We start from the raw sequence: 18,855 nt of genomic DNA, 5'->3' as shown, positions 1-18,855 counted from the left end.
CTTCACAGTTCTTCACACTGTTATCATGTACTATCGTTCTACAGGGCCAGTCACTGCAGATGGGTAATTATTCAGTACTTCTTTTATCCTCCAGGCTGAATGTGTAATACAAAGCCTTAGCAAGTGCAAAGCACTTAAATCTGCACTGAACAAAAAATGAGTAAAATTTCTTCTCCAATACTCTTTATGTTTCCGCAGTCAGTTCAGTGCTCTAAAGATGGACATAAGGCACAATTTAAAACCAAAATATGCAGAAAATAACCCTCTTTCAGTCCTATTTTTGAGCAGGGTCCCTTGCATCAGTCTTGTTAATATGCTTCCAAATTCTCAATCAACCAGTACTAATGTTTGTTTTGCTTTGACTTGCATTTGCTTTTTTTTCCTTTCCACATGCCTGATTCCTGGCTGGGATTTCTTGATTGCTTTAATCCAATTTATTTACAGCCTGTCACTAAAGAGGACTTGTGGTTTTGAGGTTTTTTTCCTTTCTTTCACATTAGCTTTGGCTACACATTTCTATCAAGTTCCTCTTCCCACCGAAAGCAGGCCCGACGCTACATGGCAGATCAAGGAACTAACTGAAAGAACAGTAGCTCTGTGAGAGAAGTGGCATTAGGGAATAGCCTACTTTCAGCTGTATCCCTTTCAACAGCAGCCAGTCCAACACACATCATCTGCCTGCGTTCATCCCATCAAATGCCCCTGTTCAGACCCATTCACTCTGTGCTTGCGAACAACTCATTAATCCATTGTAGCCTGCCAGTATCCTTCCTTGACAGCAATTTATTGTCTCAGTTTCCATCGACTTTTTAAATGAAAATCTGTCTGTTATAACGGGGGAGGATTTCGTCTCCATGTACTTAATATCTGTTCGCTACCATGGTCAGCCTTTTGCCATATTTTCTCACAAGCCTCACCTCAGTTCTAAGACTCCCCGAGTTTAGACCAATTCTTTATGGCAAAAAGCAGTAGTAAGCTTAGGGGATAGTATATGATCTTCCACTTATATTTGGACATAGAGATGAACATTGTATGCTCACCACAAATGCCACTCTCTACAACTATGCAAATTACAGAAAAACATGCATGTATGAGTTTCTCAGGCAGCTAACAGTGCTGCAAGCAGTTCCCAGCATCCAAACTCTGTTTTTTTTTTTTGGTTTTTTTTTTTTTTTTGGTCTAATCTTGAGAAGAAATTAGCTATTTTGCCAAAAAGAGTTGTTTTTAAGATATACGGACAAACATTCACTAAGGGATAGAGTGAAAATATTACTTAATTTCTGTTCTTGAGCAAGATTCCTACATTTTAAATGTTCCAGCCTACTTACTGTAATAGTCTTTAGTTCCACCTGGCATCCAGGGCTATTTTTAATGCAGAAGCACAATTTCCATCAGAATAGGGTTGAAAATGACCTTCATATAATGTTCTGAATTTCTCTATATTTTGATTGGGATATATGGAAAAATAATTAACGAGTTACCTTCAGGCATTGAAAAAGCAAGTATATAGTTCAAGAAGAGAAAGAAAAGGAATTTTTACAAGTGTGTCAAGCAAGAGAGTAAAGCTCCCTTAAAGACCCTGGGGGACTGGCAAATCTTTTCCTGTAGAATAATACAGAAAGATAGTTTTCCTCTTCAAAATGTACAAAACAGAATAGCTCTGCATAATGCAGCAGAATTATTGTGCCCCAGAAGACAGCCTGAGAGCAAGCTGTCACAAAAGTACAGTGCTCTGGACTTTGCTGTACACTGTGTGTAAATTAAAGTCCTTGCAAATAAGCTAGATACATCTTTGTGGTTTTGATGGTGAGAGAGTAAGCAGATTAAATCCATCATCAATTGTCTGGGAAGTTTCATTTCAGTAAACTATGGACATGTGTGTATTTTGTTTTTTTCTTTTCTGATAATCATCAAAGGAGTTACAGTTTCAAATTTTTGCAATCAATAGAAGATCACTAGAGCATTATTTTCAAGAAGAGATGCCCTTTGCAAAATCCAGTTTCACAGCCAGTCAGTCAAATATTTGTAAGGCAAACATATGTACAGTTAGCCTACAGAGACATAAGCATAATTATAATTCCTATGGGAATATCATTCTAAGAGAGACTTCAAATCTTTTTCACTTGTAGTCTCAACACACTTGTCTAAAAATTAATGACATTTTGCCAGTATTTTAATCAACTGATCTCTTTTATTCTTTGATGAACATACTTTTACCTCATTAGAAAGTAAAAGCATTCACTGGTACGGACAAAGAAGTCACTGAAGAAAACGACTACATTATTTCTGTGTTCAAGAAATAATACTTAGTTAATTACTCTTAATACTCAGAACTATCTAACTTAAAGCTATCTAAGATGTGTCTGAGTAGAAATTTTCCACCATCTACCACAATTAGCCAAAAGAAATAAAAATATATTAAACATGAAAATATTAATTTACCCTACAATAAAAATAGGACCAGGGAAACATGGGGATTTTTATAACTTTTTGTATATGGCTTTAAATTACAAAAAATGGTAATTTTTTACTTTTGAAAGTCTTTTTCAATATAAATTCCTCTTTATTTGTGTGCATTCGGGGGTTTGGGTTTTTTTGTTTGTTTGCTTGTTTGTTATAACTCACCATGACACATTATTTCTAGGGATCCAATAATTTCACTGGAAAACTGATAAAGAATTCTACTTATCATCCTGTGAGATTCCATATTTGTTTCAAATGTACAGATTAGGAATGCTTAGCAACTATGCCTGCCAAACATACAATAAATATGTTTCTTTATTCTATGGGTGTTCAACCTTTTGGCTTGCCTGGGCCGCACTGAGTGATGAAGAATTGTTTTGGACTGCATACAAAATATATAATGTAGTTAATGGATATAAACTCAAAGAGGGTAGATTTAGGTTACATGTAAGGAAAAAATCTTTCACAGTGAGGGTGGTGATGGGTGTGTGCCTGGTGCAGGGCTGGGCCGGACTTCTTGGTGAGGCAGAGCTGCTGCCAAGATGGTGCGGGGCAGGGCTATCCACAGCATGAACAGTGCAAGCCTGCATGTGGCCTGCAGGCCATGAGTTGGACAGGCCTGCTTTATTTCCTCTATTCTGTCTATTTCCACAAGTTCAAAAGGACCCAACCTAGGACAAAAAAAAAAGTTTCTGTAGGGCTGAGTACGTAATTTGCATTCTGTCATGCAAAATGAAAGCACAGGATCACTGGGACACTGGGTTAAGGAAGGCCTTGTAGGTTAGAAATCTCCATTAATTGCCCCTCTCACAGTGAGTGTCTCCCTGTGTCCAGAGACAGAACCAGGAAGGTTGGGGAGCTCAGACAGGTAAGGATGTTGCTTCCTAACATGCTAATGTTCTCAATCAAATTCACTTAGATGTGAATGAGAAAGACAAACTCAGAAAACAAGTAGAAAATTTACTACAAAACTCTAGGGGAACTCTAATATGAAATCCAATAGTTCTGTTATAAGAAATGTCTAATAAGTAAATATTGACATAACTATTGTTTAAAATTATTTATAAAGACTTTCAATTTTTCTTTTTTTTCCATCATTCTTTTATTTTTTCAAAAACAATGTCTGATCTATAATTTCTTGCATACAGGTTCCAAAGTATACCTTAGGTCAATATGCCATGGTGCTACAATCTGCTTAAAAAGGCTTCTTATACACAAGCCATCCAGAGAAGAAAAAACTTACCAGTTTTAATAGCCAGAGAAACCTAAGGTTTTCCTAACAGAAAAACAAAACACCACCACCACAATGAAGGGAAAAAAAAGCACATTGTTTTGAAGCAGTATAAACTAGATGATCTTCAAGGTTTCTTCCAATCTAAGCCATTATATGATTTTGTGAGAAATTTATTTGCTGTTACAGTATCAATAAGTTAGTAATTTCTAAGTATTTTCACTATCATAGAATCATTGAAGAGTTTGCTAAGACTTTAATAATCCTGAAATCGTATCTGTTGCTATATTACTGATTTTCCTACCTCAAATTACCTTTCTACTATTTCTAACTGCTGCTACTAATAATTGGTTCTATACTCTTAATATCCATTATATATATACATTGTCATATATGTTTGTGCTTACATATACATTCATATATATATAAATATATGTACACGTTTCCTGATAGTATATGTAATAGCTTTTTATCTGTCTGTCTATCTATCCAGATCTACTTGATAGATCATAGTAGTCTTGCTAGCAACTGTTGCAATCTCTAGATACTACTGGGCCAACTAGTTACCTGCTTTTTGAATGATGACACAAAAAAAACAAGTCTTTAATTTGTTAGATGTTTTCTATTACTGGTTTTTATTGCTTTCTGAGAATTCTTAAGTGCTATCTCTAGATAACTTTTTTTTTTTTTCTTTCTTGGAATGCTCCCTGTAGCACTTTTTGATTCCAATCCTTATAACTCTTGTATAACTCCAACTTGTCTCTTTTTTCATTTTCCACTGCATTTTCAAACTTTGCTTATCAAAAATGTTTTTTTTTTAATTATTATTTCTAAAATGTTAAAGTATGTGGTGTATAAGTTGAAATTGTATGGAATTTAACAGATTAAATATCGGAGAATTGTTGAGTAGCAATGGTACTTTCCATTGGAAAAAAAAGACTGCAAATAGTAATTGCAGAGATATACAATGAAAACATCTGTATATATTTACTGTGCCACGGACTTGTATGGATTGCTTTTTTCTAACCTATTTGAAGAAGAAATTACTGTCATGTACTGAATCTACTATCTCTTCAACACTAAAATTTCATTAAAGCAGTAATAAATTCATACTGTAAAATACCTTATATTGTCATGAAAGACTAAAAACATTTGCATATTTTATATAGATGGAGCATAAGCACATAAATGCCAGTTACATTTAACAGCAGACTTAAATCAATGACAACAAAATCAAGGAATGTATTCACTTATTATGTCAAAAGGGTACATATTTCTTATTTTGCTCCAAGGCACAGTGTAAATAGAAGTGAACAAAGTGATGCACGTTGAGCTGCACAATCTTTCATCTTGTCTTGGAAAAATTACTCTTTGATGTCTTTAGAAGCAATTCCAGACTCCTTTATGAAAGGAAGGAATATGTTAAATCATGGGGAAACATTTCTGAGATGCAAAGATTCAAACAGGAGGACATCCAACAGAAGCTGATACAATGGACTCAAAACCAATTTGCAACGAAGGAACTTCTTCCTAATTTAATAAAGAGATTTAAAAGAATCACACTACATGGAAAAAAGTCTGCAAGAGACAATCTTAAGATTTTCATAGTATGCTTTCACAGGATGCATGAGCTTCTGTGACAGTAAAACTATTCACTGATCCAAAATGCAAAATAACATGAACAGATTTGTAGAACTAGCTCAAAAGAGAGTATTCTATGACAACTAAAAAACCAAAGATATTTAGGAAGAATGGAATAAAAAGATCTGGTTCAGTGCTTAAGCAGAATCAGCTTAAGAAAAACAGTCACGATTCTTTTAAAAACTCTTTGTTCCAGCTTCTGTTAAACACCATGCAAAACGTAAGCATGGTTCATCTTAGATGGAGTATGTTTCATGATTTGCAATTACAGTTCATTGCTTAGACTAAAACATTCTGACACTGAATGAATGCCTGAGAAATACAATTTTTTAGAGAGATACTCACAGGGCATGTATTCACCCATAGCATTACTCAAATTCATGTTAGGGGCTACAGTAGTCACAACAAAATTTTCAAAATTTAACTATGATGAGATTATTTGGGAACGCAAGGGATGCACTGTCAGAGCAGTGAAACACTACCTCAAGAGCAGAGTATGGGAAATAGTATTGTTTTATCCCTTTGATTAAACAGGAAAAAAAAATCTAGCCTTTATCCCAGACACTGTTCCATGAAAAGCTTATAGTTATCATAAACTGTTCCTACAAAGTTCATAATTTTCATAAAAGCTGTTTATGAGTTGCAATTTATCCTACAGCTTGTTTTATATGAATCACAGAATCATAGAATTATGGAATGGCTTGGATTGAAAGGGGTCATAAAGGCCATCTAGTTCCAACCCTCTGCCTTGGTCAGAGTTGCCAAGGCATGTTTTGGAAAACTAGTAATACATTACATGCTACCCTCCAATTAATTTTTTCATCTTTCCTCTCCTGCAATTGTTAATGTTTAACACAGTCTCTTATCACCAAGTGTTTAGGCAACAGTCTTAAGGTACTTCCGATGACTTTGAATGCTAAGGAACTTTTGTGCCTTTCAGCTGGAAGCGCCTGCTTGCCTCCCAGTACCAGATCAGCACTGGAATTCAGAATTTAATTACATGACGTTCAGATACCTATTACAAATTGGATGACGTGCTACTGTTTTAGGAAAAGAACAAAATCTGGTAGCTGCAAAAGCTGTGCTTTCTACCCGAACAAAGCACATGTTTTTTTCAAGATGAACATATCGCCCAGAAGCCTCTATGGAAGACTCCAAGTGTAGAGGGGGCTTTGGTTACATTTTCTACTTATTTTTCACCACTGCATCTTTCAAACAATAACTGCCTTCCTACTGAATGGAAGGAGTATCTGTTTTAAACAGAACATATGGCTTTGTAAAAGTCAATACAATCTGAGAACTAAGTTGTACTGGAACAACCACAGAAGAATACATTAGTCTTTTATGTTCAAAACAATAATGCCTAGTCATATATTAATACATAATCAATAGAAGCCAGAAATTAGAAGTGTCTGATGAGCAAGTGTTGGTTATTAAGTTTGAAGATATAAACAATATTCAGCTAAAGAACAATTACACTTTACTCATAAATTTTTTCTTCGGAAAAGCTGCAACAAGTAATATTTTGTAACATGAGTTTAACTTCATTTTCCCAAGCATATTGCTATATGCAAAACTTCATGCCTCCTCTTAATGCAACTGACTGCTTTTGATTTTGTCTTCCTGATGAATGAGATAGTTCATTTCACTGATACAATATACATTGCGCTTCTTGGCTGCACTTTCACTACAGCTGCTTTAAGCTCCAATCTGGCAAGCTTGTGAACCTAAACACACACTCCCAAAGACAACAGGTCTGCTATCCACTGAGAGTTAAAAGGACTACTCGGATACTATGTACTCAAATGCTTTGCTGAGGATGATTCAAAATAAGGTATGCACAACTTTGCAGATGATTTTTTCTATCTTACAGAATTTCTAAGAATTAATATCTCTATTTGTATATAGCCTATTTTATTTACCCACATTTCATCTATGTACGGAGTTGGATTATACTGTGGTAATACCTAGAAGAACAGCTTAAGACCTAAAGCTTGTTCCTCAAGGCAGAGTTGTTTTGTAATCAGAATTGTTATCACAAAGGCAGATTTTTTAAAGTGGGAATTTTCATATGAATAGGAAAAAATATTATTCTGCATTTGGTAAAGTCTTGTCAAATTAAATCCTACAAAACCTTCAAATTCATCACAATTTTTCCAAAGAAATTATTTCAAAAATAATTCATGAAGAATCTAATGATGTCAAGTATCTGTGTTCTACAACCAGATTAAATAACAAGAAGTGTTTCTATTACATTAACACAGTGTATTTTTGCAGGTATTATGTCATGCTCCATTGTAACATAATTTCTAAGAAGCTGAAATTTGTTTGCACAAATGTTTATAAATATGTGTTTAGTCTCACATTGTAAATCCACCACGTAGAATACATGCCAGAGGCATTTGCTCATCAGTCCAATTCAGAGAACAAAAACATTCTGGTACTGTTTATTTGTATATTTCTAGCTTTTGATTTGCCCCTGTGGGAATAACAATCTGCATTGCTGTAACAGTGCAGCTCCCACACGTACACCCTTACTGCTAACAGCATTCTCTCATGGCGTAACTAACATGAAAAGGTCACCAGTGTTTCCATTAAGAGTCTTCATACAGAAAGTTACAGTGGTGTAGCTATTACTGCACGAATAATTGTGGTACATTTTTTAGATGTCAAAAAACTCTGAAACAGTGAAAACTACAGTTATACAAATAATGTCTGAATACTAGGTGCAGCTCATTCAACCAACCATAATTAATTATTTGAGTTTTAAACAAATATGACAAAGCCTTGGAGGAAAATATTTTTAAAAATACTTGTGTAAAAGATTTTACTGATAATGGGTTCATTCAAGAGGATTAAGAACATTTAGGAATACTAAGTCATTCACTGTAAATTATTGGCTGAGCTATGCTGAGCAAAGAATTATGTGGAGAAATAACCAAAGCACTGATACAGGGCTCAGTAAAACAAAACAGAAGTAGTTAAAAATGAACCACTTAAATGAACATAAAAGCAGACAAGCAACTCTGTTGTGTCACCCAAAGTGGCAAGGATTCCAGATGATCTGAATACATAACTTGTAGGATTCTGTCGAACTACTGAAATCCATTTTCAGCTGATGTGTCCAATTAGTTTGGCGAGCTCATGGATATGGGCTGTCACCAAAATCTACAGCACTATTAAAAATGTGAAGAAGGAGGCTCTGTCTTTGTGAGGAATTCCACTGGTTGCAATAGGAGTGATTATTAGTGTACAGCCACAACAAGTCCTTCTTGGATATTACTAAAGTGCATTCATACATACCTCAAAACTCTCTCTGCAAAACGTACATGCTTAAATCAATTCCTTGAGGGGAATACAAGGTACTCTTCTTCCATTACTACTTGAAATAAAAAGGGACAGGTGAGCCCCCATGTATCTTTTCCTCTTGCAGTTGACTCTTTTATTAATATATTTTCCAAGCAAATTTGAAGACAGGTTTCTCAGATGCATTTAGCTAAGTCTTACACAGCCCAAAGCTCTTCCTTTCTGTTTCCGCATGGTTTTCCTCATCTCAGTCATGCTTTTTTTCTATTCTGCTACTATCTTAATGTTGAAAGTTCGCTCTTGATTTTTAGTCTGTTCAGCACTATCCTTAACTAGTCTACTTAGCTCACACTCTACTTTTGTCTTGTTCTGAGTCTTTTCATTTATCATTCTCCACCATATCCTAATTACTTATATTGCTCCCAAGTTGTAGGTTAGTGCTGCAAACAGTTAGTATTCAATACTTCACTGCTGTTTTCCTTTCTTTGTTCACTTTTCTTACCTTTTTGCCTTTGGCACTCCGGAGACCTTTACTTCTTTTAACAAGCCACTATAAAGCAACTCCCTATTCATTTGATGTTTTAGCTCACTGAGTTTATACAACACAATGCCATTTCAAATATGTTAATCTGTTTAGCAGCATTCTTCTTTGGTATGTCTTCTTTTCTTTAAATACTCCCAAGCTAATGGATTGCCATTTAATTAGAAATAGTTAATCTTTGGAATAGCATAAGCACTATGTGTTTGCATCTCTTGGGGTGCTTCTAAACTAATTTTTATGACTGTGTTGTTATCTGTTCTCACTACTTGGCAGTCTGTCAATGGAAATAAAAGTTCAATGAGCCACATACCCAGGCCACAGTTTGCTGAATGTTTATTTTGAGTAGTACGCTTCTGCACCCTCTGCCCTTCCCTGATTTCACTCCTTGTTCCCAAGCAGTGCTGTCAGTCATGAAGCTGACTGAGCTTTACCAGCATAAAGCCAAATTAAAAACTAGCAAAAGCACTCGTATTTTTTCCTCTTTTCCTTTTTAACTTCTGATCACTTCTGACCTTGTCTGTTGTGTTAAGGTCCATGCACCAGCTCAGAATTACAAAGGAAGGAACACATGACAAGGAAGATTTTGAACTACTATTGGAGGAAATGTTTACCAAATTTTATCTTAGTGAATCTGAATTGAGGAAAATATGGCCAAAAGGCAAGAGATGCAAGAGAAAAGAAAATGACACAAATATGGATATTAAGCATGTGTTATGTATAACATAAGGCTGGTTAGAATATATATATATTTCAAAAGGTAGCTCTCAAGTAATGGTCACCTTGATGTAGGTCTAATGATAAAATATGCATACCTGCTGAAGTTGGTTCCTCTTCAATGGAGGCTGTGCAAGTGGGGAGAGTGGGGATGGGGCAGGGTTGGTGGGAAGAAGGGAAGGGAGGGAGAGAGAAAAAAAAAAGAGATGAAGAAATCCAAATAGTGCCAATTGTTACATTATTTACCTTTCCTTAGTATATAAGCAATAAAACATCATGAAAAACTGTTTATGTAGCTTGATAAACTTGAATGTGATGTTAAAAAAGGTGCAGTTCTAAAGGTGAAGACTTCTAAAACACAACTGTAGGACCAGTCTTTTGGTTAGCTAACAAAGACTGCTATATGATGACACAGAAACACTTTTTTTCCATCTCTCCATCATCTAACTCTTATGTATCCAGTAATGGTCTTCTGATCCTGAAATTATATAGTTAGGGAGAAGCTTTTGAATTTTGCTTGTTTGTTTTTTCCTTACAGAATGATCGAGTGCCCATTTGATTCTCCAATCCAGCTGTTTATTGTCTGAGAAAAGCAATACCATGTATCTTCATTGCAGAACCTTCCCCTTTTTGTGACAGGTAACCATAAAATTGCCTTAAGCTACCATCAGAAAGCATCTGTGACTATTGACTATCTACTACACACATATTCAAATGAAAGACATATTCACAGTAAAACTGTATTTTAAAAGTACACCAGTGACCTAGTTCCTTCTCTTCTTGCAGTCAGTATGTTTTATATACACATGCATCATAAAAACGGTCTTCTCACAGCCTTGAGAAGTTTTCAATGACAGAGAAAGCAATAGTCAAACATTTCTCACCTGGAGACTCTAAAAGCACCATGAAGTCTGAGAGGACTCCCCATAAATGTGATATAGAGACCCTCTTAAGATACTAAACACATCTACCCTATCATATTTTTTCTCTTTTAAACACTCTCTTCTGTCATCAATTTAAATGTAAGCTGCTTCTGTTTGATTTCTTGTAGCATCAGTTCCACACAAACATTACAAAGAAGCCCACTTTTCTGCCAGCTTACTCATTTGCTGACAGACTGTGATGACAATGTTCCTACAACCATGGAAGACACTGGCACACTGATGGATGGCCTCAGAGCTTGCATGTGGCACAGATGAAGATTTCAAACATTTTCTCAAAGATCAGTACAATTCTTTCTAAACAGAATTCTTTGCCATCAATATTACTCCATGTATCGTGTTAGGAGAAAACATGAAAGGAGTAGCAATGTCTTTTCTCTCTGTAGTGAAACTATATCAGACATAAGAGACCCTGTGACAGTGAGTAGCTCATCAACAGACCAACTGCGTTTGACACCAACCATAAATCTTGGCTAATTTAGTAAAATGTTCTGTAAGCAATTGTATATTGCATTGACACTGGATACAACAGTTGTTGCTAATTGCAAAATAGCATGGTGTCCTTCCAGGGGCTGTCAAATCCAATTGATAGAAAATAACTAATTACAGTCTGTTGCACCAGCCAAGTATGCTGTCTTAGACTAAAGTTTCCTGAGCTAAATAGGTGATTTTTATTTCTACAAGTTAGTGTTCAAATACATAGGTAGGCTACAACACAGTACTTTGCAAAACATGTAACTTAAAGAGGCTTAAACATGGTGATTAACAGGTTAACCTTTCCCTTTTGTAACTCCTAATTTAATGTTCAGATGTCTATTTTGAACCTAGACTAATGAACTATAAGGTGTGCATACACAAAAGATCACATTAAGCTTTTAAACCTCACAGTGACATTATTTTTATTATATGCTTACTTAAGTAAAGTGTGTTTGTAACAGCAGAAGTTTTCACAACAATAAAAGAAGGGAAAATACCAGCCCACTGTTTTTAAACTAGTAAGATACATCATTAGTTCAATAACGTGACAGCTAACTGCATGAAAAGAAACCGAGTTTTTTAAACCTTGAGAGAAGAATCCGAAGTAAACGAATGAATTACAAATTAAATCAATAAAGTATGCTAATAATTCTCAGGTTATCAGTGGCGTAGAAGAAGACTAGACAAACTGAACACATGCTAAAAACTCAGATATTAAATTCTGCAAATGCCAAAAATTTCTATGATCTGCAAGTGGAATTAATGCTTGAGTAACGAATAGTAAAAAACATTAGTGATGCTTCATTAAAACTGGTTAAACAAAAGCATTTGATTGTACAAAGAATATTCAGTGCAGTAACAACTGTTTTTCAGAATGCTATTTGAGTATTATTTTTAGAATTAATCACTGGGATGAATATTAGTATTAGCAATTCAAAACTAGATTCTGTTATGATTCTGGTGGTTGTTTCAGTGGGATCACCCTGCACTTAGGCAGACATCTAAATAAAATAGGATAGCTGAATCTCAGCTGAAATAAATTATTCAGCCAAGACAGCTAGATGATGTTACTTCTTTGCTTGTTGAATTATTTTTTACTATCTTACTGCTGGTTTAGGGTCTTTCAGGAGTAGATTATGTTCATTGCTTTTCCACAGGAGCTGAATTCTCTTACAAATAACCATAATATGGCGGTTTCAATTTTTTTTTTTTCTAGAAATAAAGTGCAGGACAATTAAAGTCTTTAAAATCTTAAGCCTAAATGAAGATCACATGCATTTTACATATTTTGCCTTTTTAAGAAATAATGCTGTAACCTTTAGAGACAATAGAGCTATTCATTATATATTGTCATTGACTAATATATTTAAACCCAAGACCCTTCCTGTCTGTATAAACAGGTGTCAGCAATGAAAATTAATCAACATAGTCAAATGGCATGCCAAGTTACATGACAAAAGGAGTTCAGAATTGCTTTTGTTAAAGTCAGAAGACCTAGTTCTAGTTGTTAGTAATGTATTTCTTAACCCTGGATAGGAAATAAAGATGCACAGTAAAGAAACAGATGTGAAAACACAGTTATGAACTTGTTTGTACTTCACGCACACTTCCTTTCTAATCAAATTAACTACTGTACATGGAAGGACTTCTTTCACATCACACTGCTTGATAAACTACATAAAAAAAGAAAAAAGAGCTATCAATAAGCTATCGAATACTCAAATAATAAACTATTTTTGCATTATCATGCCATGTCAGACACAATATCAACACTCTGCTTTGTGATAGTTAAGTAAACGCACTAAATTACCATGGCAAACATTTCCTATACAGTGCCACTTTTCCATCAGCCGTGATTTAAAACTTGAAGTTATTTTGAACTCACTGTTTATGCAGTCAGTTCTGTAGTAATTATTGAAAATTTACTTTCTTTACTCATTTCAGAGGTGTGGCCTATAGAGTCAGCTGGAATCACTTTGCTAGCCTACTGGTGACTCACTGTGCTAGACGCAGAATCACAGTCAGAAAAGTTTAGTCCCCCTTAGCACAGAGAAGCTGGGTATTTGACAAAAACTTTCCCCAGCAGCTGCCATGATGATGACAACAGTAGTGCATGACCCTATGATAAAGTACTCTGCAGCTTTAAAGTGTTTTCAAGAATGTTTTTCTTCTCCTTTTAATGTATTGAACACAAAATTTGATAAGACATATGGCAGCACTAACATTAGCTTCTAACTTAGAGAAAATTCCATGCACATTTGGGAAACCTCAGTCCTGTTTTCCTCAGAAGTGAATAATACTGCAAGATATTAGTGGGGAAAGAAAACAAGACATGGGGAGATTTGGAAAGCATACAGAAGGATACATATGCTCCAACATATAGCTGACTAAAGAGACTGTTTAGATAGCACCTGAGTAACTATGTCAAATTTCAGATTATATCTGATACAATGGTATAAAGTTTGACAAGGCTGGAAAAAGTCTTAAAGCACAGAAAAGCTGAAGGAGGCAGAATCAGTATAACAGTGTACTGTATTACATTATACATTAGTTTTTTGTTTATATTAAAGCTTGTCCAACGTGAAGTATGTTTGCCCTTAATTTGTAAAATGTATGAATCATATATAAAGCAATAGATTTAGATATATGATAGTATATCTATAGAAAAAGCTATGCAAGAGCTCTGTGAAATGGTACAAGTAAACCACATGTGAACCGCAGAATCCATGAGTAAATAACATTTTCTGAATGAAACTTCAAAATTAAATGATATTCCACTCAGCATTAAATCTCTGGTATCGAAGGCACTGCATTCTAATGTGTCTGACTGACTTCTCATAAACTCAGCATCAGACATTAAGACTGTGATTTTAATGATACAGATGTTTCATTAAAAGTATACCCATATGCAGTCTGTCTCTTCACTCATTTCCTTGTTCTCAAACTCCAGTTCATTCTTCCATAAACTGGCTCAATTTTCTTCATCATTGCAGGCAGTATTGCCACAGCAGATGTGGCAACCCATCTTTAAGTGGAGAGCTGGAACATGGTGTGTTTCCACCAAAGTCCCTACTGCACCCAACCACAGTCTCACTCTGTCCCACCCAGTCAGATTTAATGTGCAAATGGCATGACCAAGTAACCAAACGAACTCAGCTGAGCCACTGCAACAAGAGCTCTGGGATGGGATGGTATGGTATGGTATGGGATGGGATAAAAAAATATATGGAACAGAAACAGAAAAAAGTTGAAGCATTGAGGGCATTATCCCAGTGCCTCTTGAACACTGACAGGCATGTGGCATCCACCACCTCTCTAAGTACGTCTGTTCCATGGTCTGACCATTTTCATGGTACAGAAATGTTTCCCAGTTCCCAGTCTCACTGTTCCCTGGCAGCTCTGTGCCATTCCCATCCTGCCATTGGTTCTCTGAAGCAAAGCCCAGCAACTCCCTCTGCTTCCCCTCCACAGGGAGCTGCAAACAGCAATGATATTGCCACTCTACAGCTATCCAGAAGATACTGTCTTCAACTCCCCATAATATCTACAAGACAATGGTCATCCCAAGTTATTAAAGTGGAGAAGAAAACCCTAAGGAAAATAGAATTTTTTCGAGATGCATTTGTCTGTCTCCATTTACGTCCATTCATGCCATTGCTTGAAACAAAAATTAGTGAGCCTTCTTCAACTGAAAGCAATGTTTAGCAGTGACAACAAGCACACAAAGCTTGCCTGTGATGATGCTGTACTGAAGCTGGATCAGATAATTGGTAAGGACAATTTTTAAGCTTTGATGGTTCTGCCTGAAGGGGGGCTTATAGGAAAGCTAGGGAGGGCATGTAGTGACAGGACGAGGGGAAATGGCTTTAAACTGGGAGAGGGGAGATTTAGACTAGATATTAGGACGAAATTCTTCACTGTGAGGGTGGTGAGACATGGGAACAGGTTGCCCAGTGAGGCTGTGAATGCCTCCTCCCTGGAGGCATTCAAGGCCAGGCTTTGGGCAACCTGGTCTAGAGGGAGGTGTCCCTGCCTATAGCAAGGGGGTTGGAACTAGATGATCTGAAAGGTTCCTTCCAACCCAAACCACTCTGTGATTCTATGATTCCCTATCTGCTCTTGCTTCTCCTTCTTTCATGTCATTCAGAAATCTGAACTAATGATGTGATAGTTGAGGCTGTTATTGCTATCTTACACTCAGCAATACTGAGCATTATCAATGAAATGTGCAGCATACCAATATCAGACTGTTTTGTATCCTCTTTTAGTTTAAAAGTAGGACACCTTTCTTCTCCTTCTCTGCTAAATATGAGACTGCAGTTATATATTCTAGTTTAAAATATGGTTGGCAATAAATCTGGAAAACATACCATTTAAGACAGTCAAAGATAAATCTGTTATTGTGAGTAAGAGGCTTCATGTCACAGTTTTACAGCAAGGATGGGTTCATTCTTTTACTGTATGTTCTTTTTCCGCCTAATAAATGCAGTATGGGAATGACAGTATATCCTTTGGCATTCACAGGCCCTCAGGAATGGCAGCGCCTCCTTCTACATTCAGTTGGCTAGGCTGTGTTTGCAGCTGTTCTAAAAAAAAATACCATCAAGAAGGAAGATACCAGGAAACTCACTAGTGCATGTAAGTTATCATCCACTACAAACTGATTAAACTATGATTGGATAATGGATATTAATCAAAACAAATTCATTAAGAATCCCTAGGAATGCCTGTGGCATTTAATAAACCTTCACTCTCCATAGTTTTACATCCACTAAGAACTTAAAGTCTATGAAAAAACTATTCCGTCATTATTTTGTTTCATGAAATAAATGTCTAACCAAAAAATGGGTATCTTAACAAAATTTAAGGAATAATCAAAATGTAGAATATTTTCTTCTTCAAAATATCAGTGCTGGAAATACCAAGAGTGGTGCTTTTGTTTAAAATCAAAATAAATGTTTCAAAAGATTTAACTGGTAGGATGAATCCTATATTTTTCATAAGACAGTATTAGACAATGATTTTTGTGTTTCCTGTCCTTGCCTTTACAACTTAGTAGACCAAGAAAGTCAGTTCAGCACCCACTGACAAGTACAGAGCCTAGTATCTGGCAGGATGCTCTGCTAAAGGAAAGGAGAGTAAAAAGATTTGTTTTTAAAACAGTTAGTCAGTTCTTAATCAGTTGCAGCTCCTGCCAAGGTTTCAAGTACTGCCAATGGCACAACAGTACTTAAAGCTGTAATTCTGAAACCAGTAGTAGTCTGTCATAGCTTGAAATATCACACACAATATTATACACACACACAAACACATATTGCCATATGCACTATTTCAGGAAGATGTGCATGTTTCAAAAGAGCAAAGAATGTAATTAGCAAATATCCTACTGCTTTTATGTAAAAAATCAAGTGTACTCACATAGCTTGCTAAGACCATAAATCAACCTTCTCATTTCAGTGATATGTATTAATTTCTAAAAAGGATATAAGATATAGTTATGGTTAAGTACCTACCTCTTGGCATATGCTACACTTCTGAATGCAAAAACTTATAGATGATGACCCCATAATTACAAATGGAAATCTTCACTTTCCAAATCAAACAATTTCATGTTTTCACTTTTCAGGCATTCAATTCAAGCTTTTTACTTGGTTGTTTTGTGTGTTCTAAGGGAAGTTTGATGCATTATTTTTATGTGATTGGAGAATTTTTGAAAATTATAATTAAAATGTAATAAGAGTGATTATATTGGTTCTTATTTTATAGGTATTCCTCTAAGGAAAAAAAATGAAAAAAAAATGATAAAAACACAACCACCATCATACCAAAAGCTCAAAAGCAAAGGTGCCAGGGTAGCACACTAGATTTACCATTCCTTTGCATTATGGATTGCAAAATCTGCTGAGTCTCAATATGAGCGAGCAACAGGCGCTGATCTAAAAAGGCAGTTTGGTCTGCTTTTGAGAACAGTTTACTCAGAGCTGGGAAATTGTTGGCACTCTCGCTGTGCAAGGAAGGACAGCAAAGTTTTATCACAAATGATGCGTGCAAATGCATACTTCTGGCTTATGTCAAACTTTCTGTTGACCAGAAACCTCAAGTCCTTCTCCTCAGGACTGCACTCAGTCCACTCATTGCCACTGTATTTGTGCTTGGGATTGCCCTGACCAGGCGCAGTACCATGCCCTTGGCCTTGTTGAACTTCTTAAGTTCATCTCCAGCCAGTCAAGGTCTCTTGGGATGACATCTCTCCCTCCAGTATGTACACTGTATCACTCAGCTTTTGCGTCATCTTCAAACTTAATGAGTGTGCACTCACTAAGATGTGAAATGTTAATAACGTCTGGCTGTAATAAAACATTGTCATCCTCTAGATTTCAAAGAACTTATTGTCTTATGCTTATGCTAGAAATGGTGACTCGGACCCACAGAAATATCAGTTTATCTAAAGTTGTCATCAGATACCATACTGAACCTGAACACCTTCAAACAAGTTGTTCTGTCTTATAATAATAAGTTTACCTTAAGCTGGGAGCAGCTTAAACAAGTTATTGTTTTCTAGACTGGTTTTACTAAGAACAAGAAGCAATGTGCTGACGACTGTATTTCAACAAACAGAAATGGCAGAGGAGAAATATGTTTAAACATAAGAGTAAAATCTACTGTTTTTTTCTCTGTTGCTGGCCCTAAAGTGGCTTTGATATACTTTGTGGGACAGGTAAAGAGAGAACGTGGCGGTACGAAGTATAAAAATACATTGGGGTAATGTTTCATTACTCTTCTGAGAAATAATGCATTTCTCTTAATTTGTATCTACATATTTAAACTACATAATTACTAGTCTTAATATTTCAGAAAAAAAAGTCTTCTCAATACTTCTTTTTCACATGAATAAATGAAGACAATTACATTGATTTTTCTTTCATCTTAAATGAATAAAGCAACTAGAAGTCAAGAGTTTATCAGTTTCTCTGACTTCACCCCAGTAGGAAGCATTTTCACAGCAGCTGTCAGTCAGCACCCCAGTGCTTCTCCACACCTTTCAATTTTCATTAGTGTAGAAGTCAGGCCTATTGATTTTGAGCTGTGTTTTTTCAAGACTTTTTTTCGTTCTTAGTATGTAGACTTTCTGAAGCCCACCTCTCCTCTATTTTTGCTTATGTGCCTCAGAGTAGATTTATTATTTTTCCATGCATTTTCTATCAGAAGCAGGATTTGCAGAGGACACAGCACCTCCCCCATGGCTGCATCTCAAAAACCATCCCAGCCAGCACCTTCCTCTGTAAGAAAAAAGAGTGGCTGTGCTCCGGTGAAACACGTTAAAAATCTGTCCTTAATTCCTTTTGGTTTTCCCTTCTTCCATGTTTTAAACAAATAGCAAAAACACTCCTTGCTTTACCTAGTTTGAACTGATGTTTGGTGGAGCCAAACACCACCTCCACATCCTCACTTCACAACACATCCCAGCACCAGAGAATGTCTGCCACTGCAGCCCAACACAAAAGCAAGACTATTATTCATACAGCACATTCTCTTCAGCA

General features: G+C 35.9%; 1 protein-coding gene across 10 annotated transcripts in view; it reads right to left on the bottom strand.

Annotated features, from left to right (window-relative positions):
- Positions 1–18,855, bottom strand: part of EDIL3 (EGF like repeats and discoidin domains 3) — a 273,821-nt gene that overhangs the window by 147,421 nt on the left and 107,545 nt on the right. For 7 of the 10 annotated variants that reach the window (XM_021380111.1, XM_021380103.1, XM_021380106.1 and 4 more), the window contains one exon: positions 9,995–10,024. The exons of the other annotated variants lie outside the window; for them this stretch is intronic. In XM_021380111.1, the coding sequence (XP_021235786.1) occupies positions 9,995–10,024 (30 nt within the window). The remainder of the gene's footprint in view (positions 1–9,994; positions 10,025–18,855) is intronic. 10 annotated transcript variants of the gene reach the window in all.

This window comes from Numida meleagris, chromosome Z, assembly GCF_002078875.1.
Source record: "Numida meleagris isolate 19003 breed g44 Domestic line chromosome Z, NumMel1.0, whole genome shotgun sequence".
Classification (NCBI taxonomy): Eukaryota; Metazoa; Chordata; class Aves; order Galliformes; family Numididae; genus Numida; species Numida meleagris.
The sequence above is the reverse complement of the archived record's forward strand: the minus strand, read 5'-3'. Positions and strand labels throughout refer to the sequence as shown.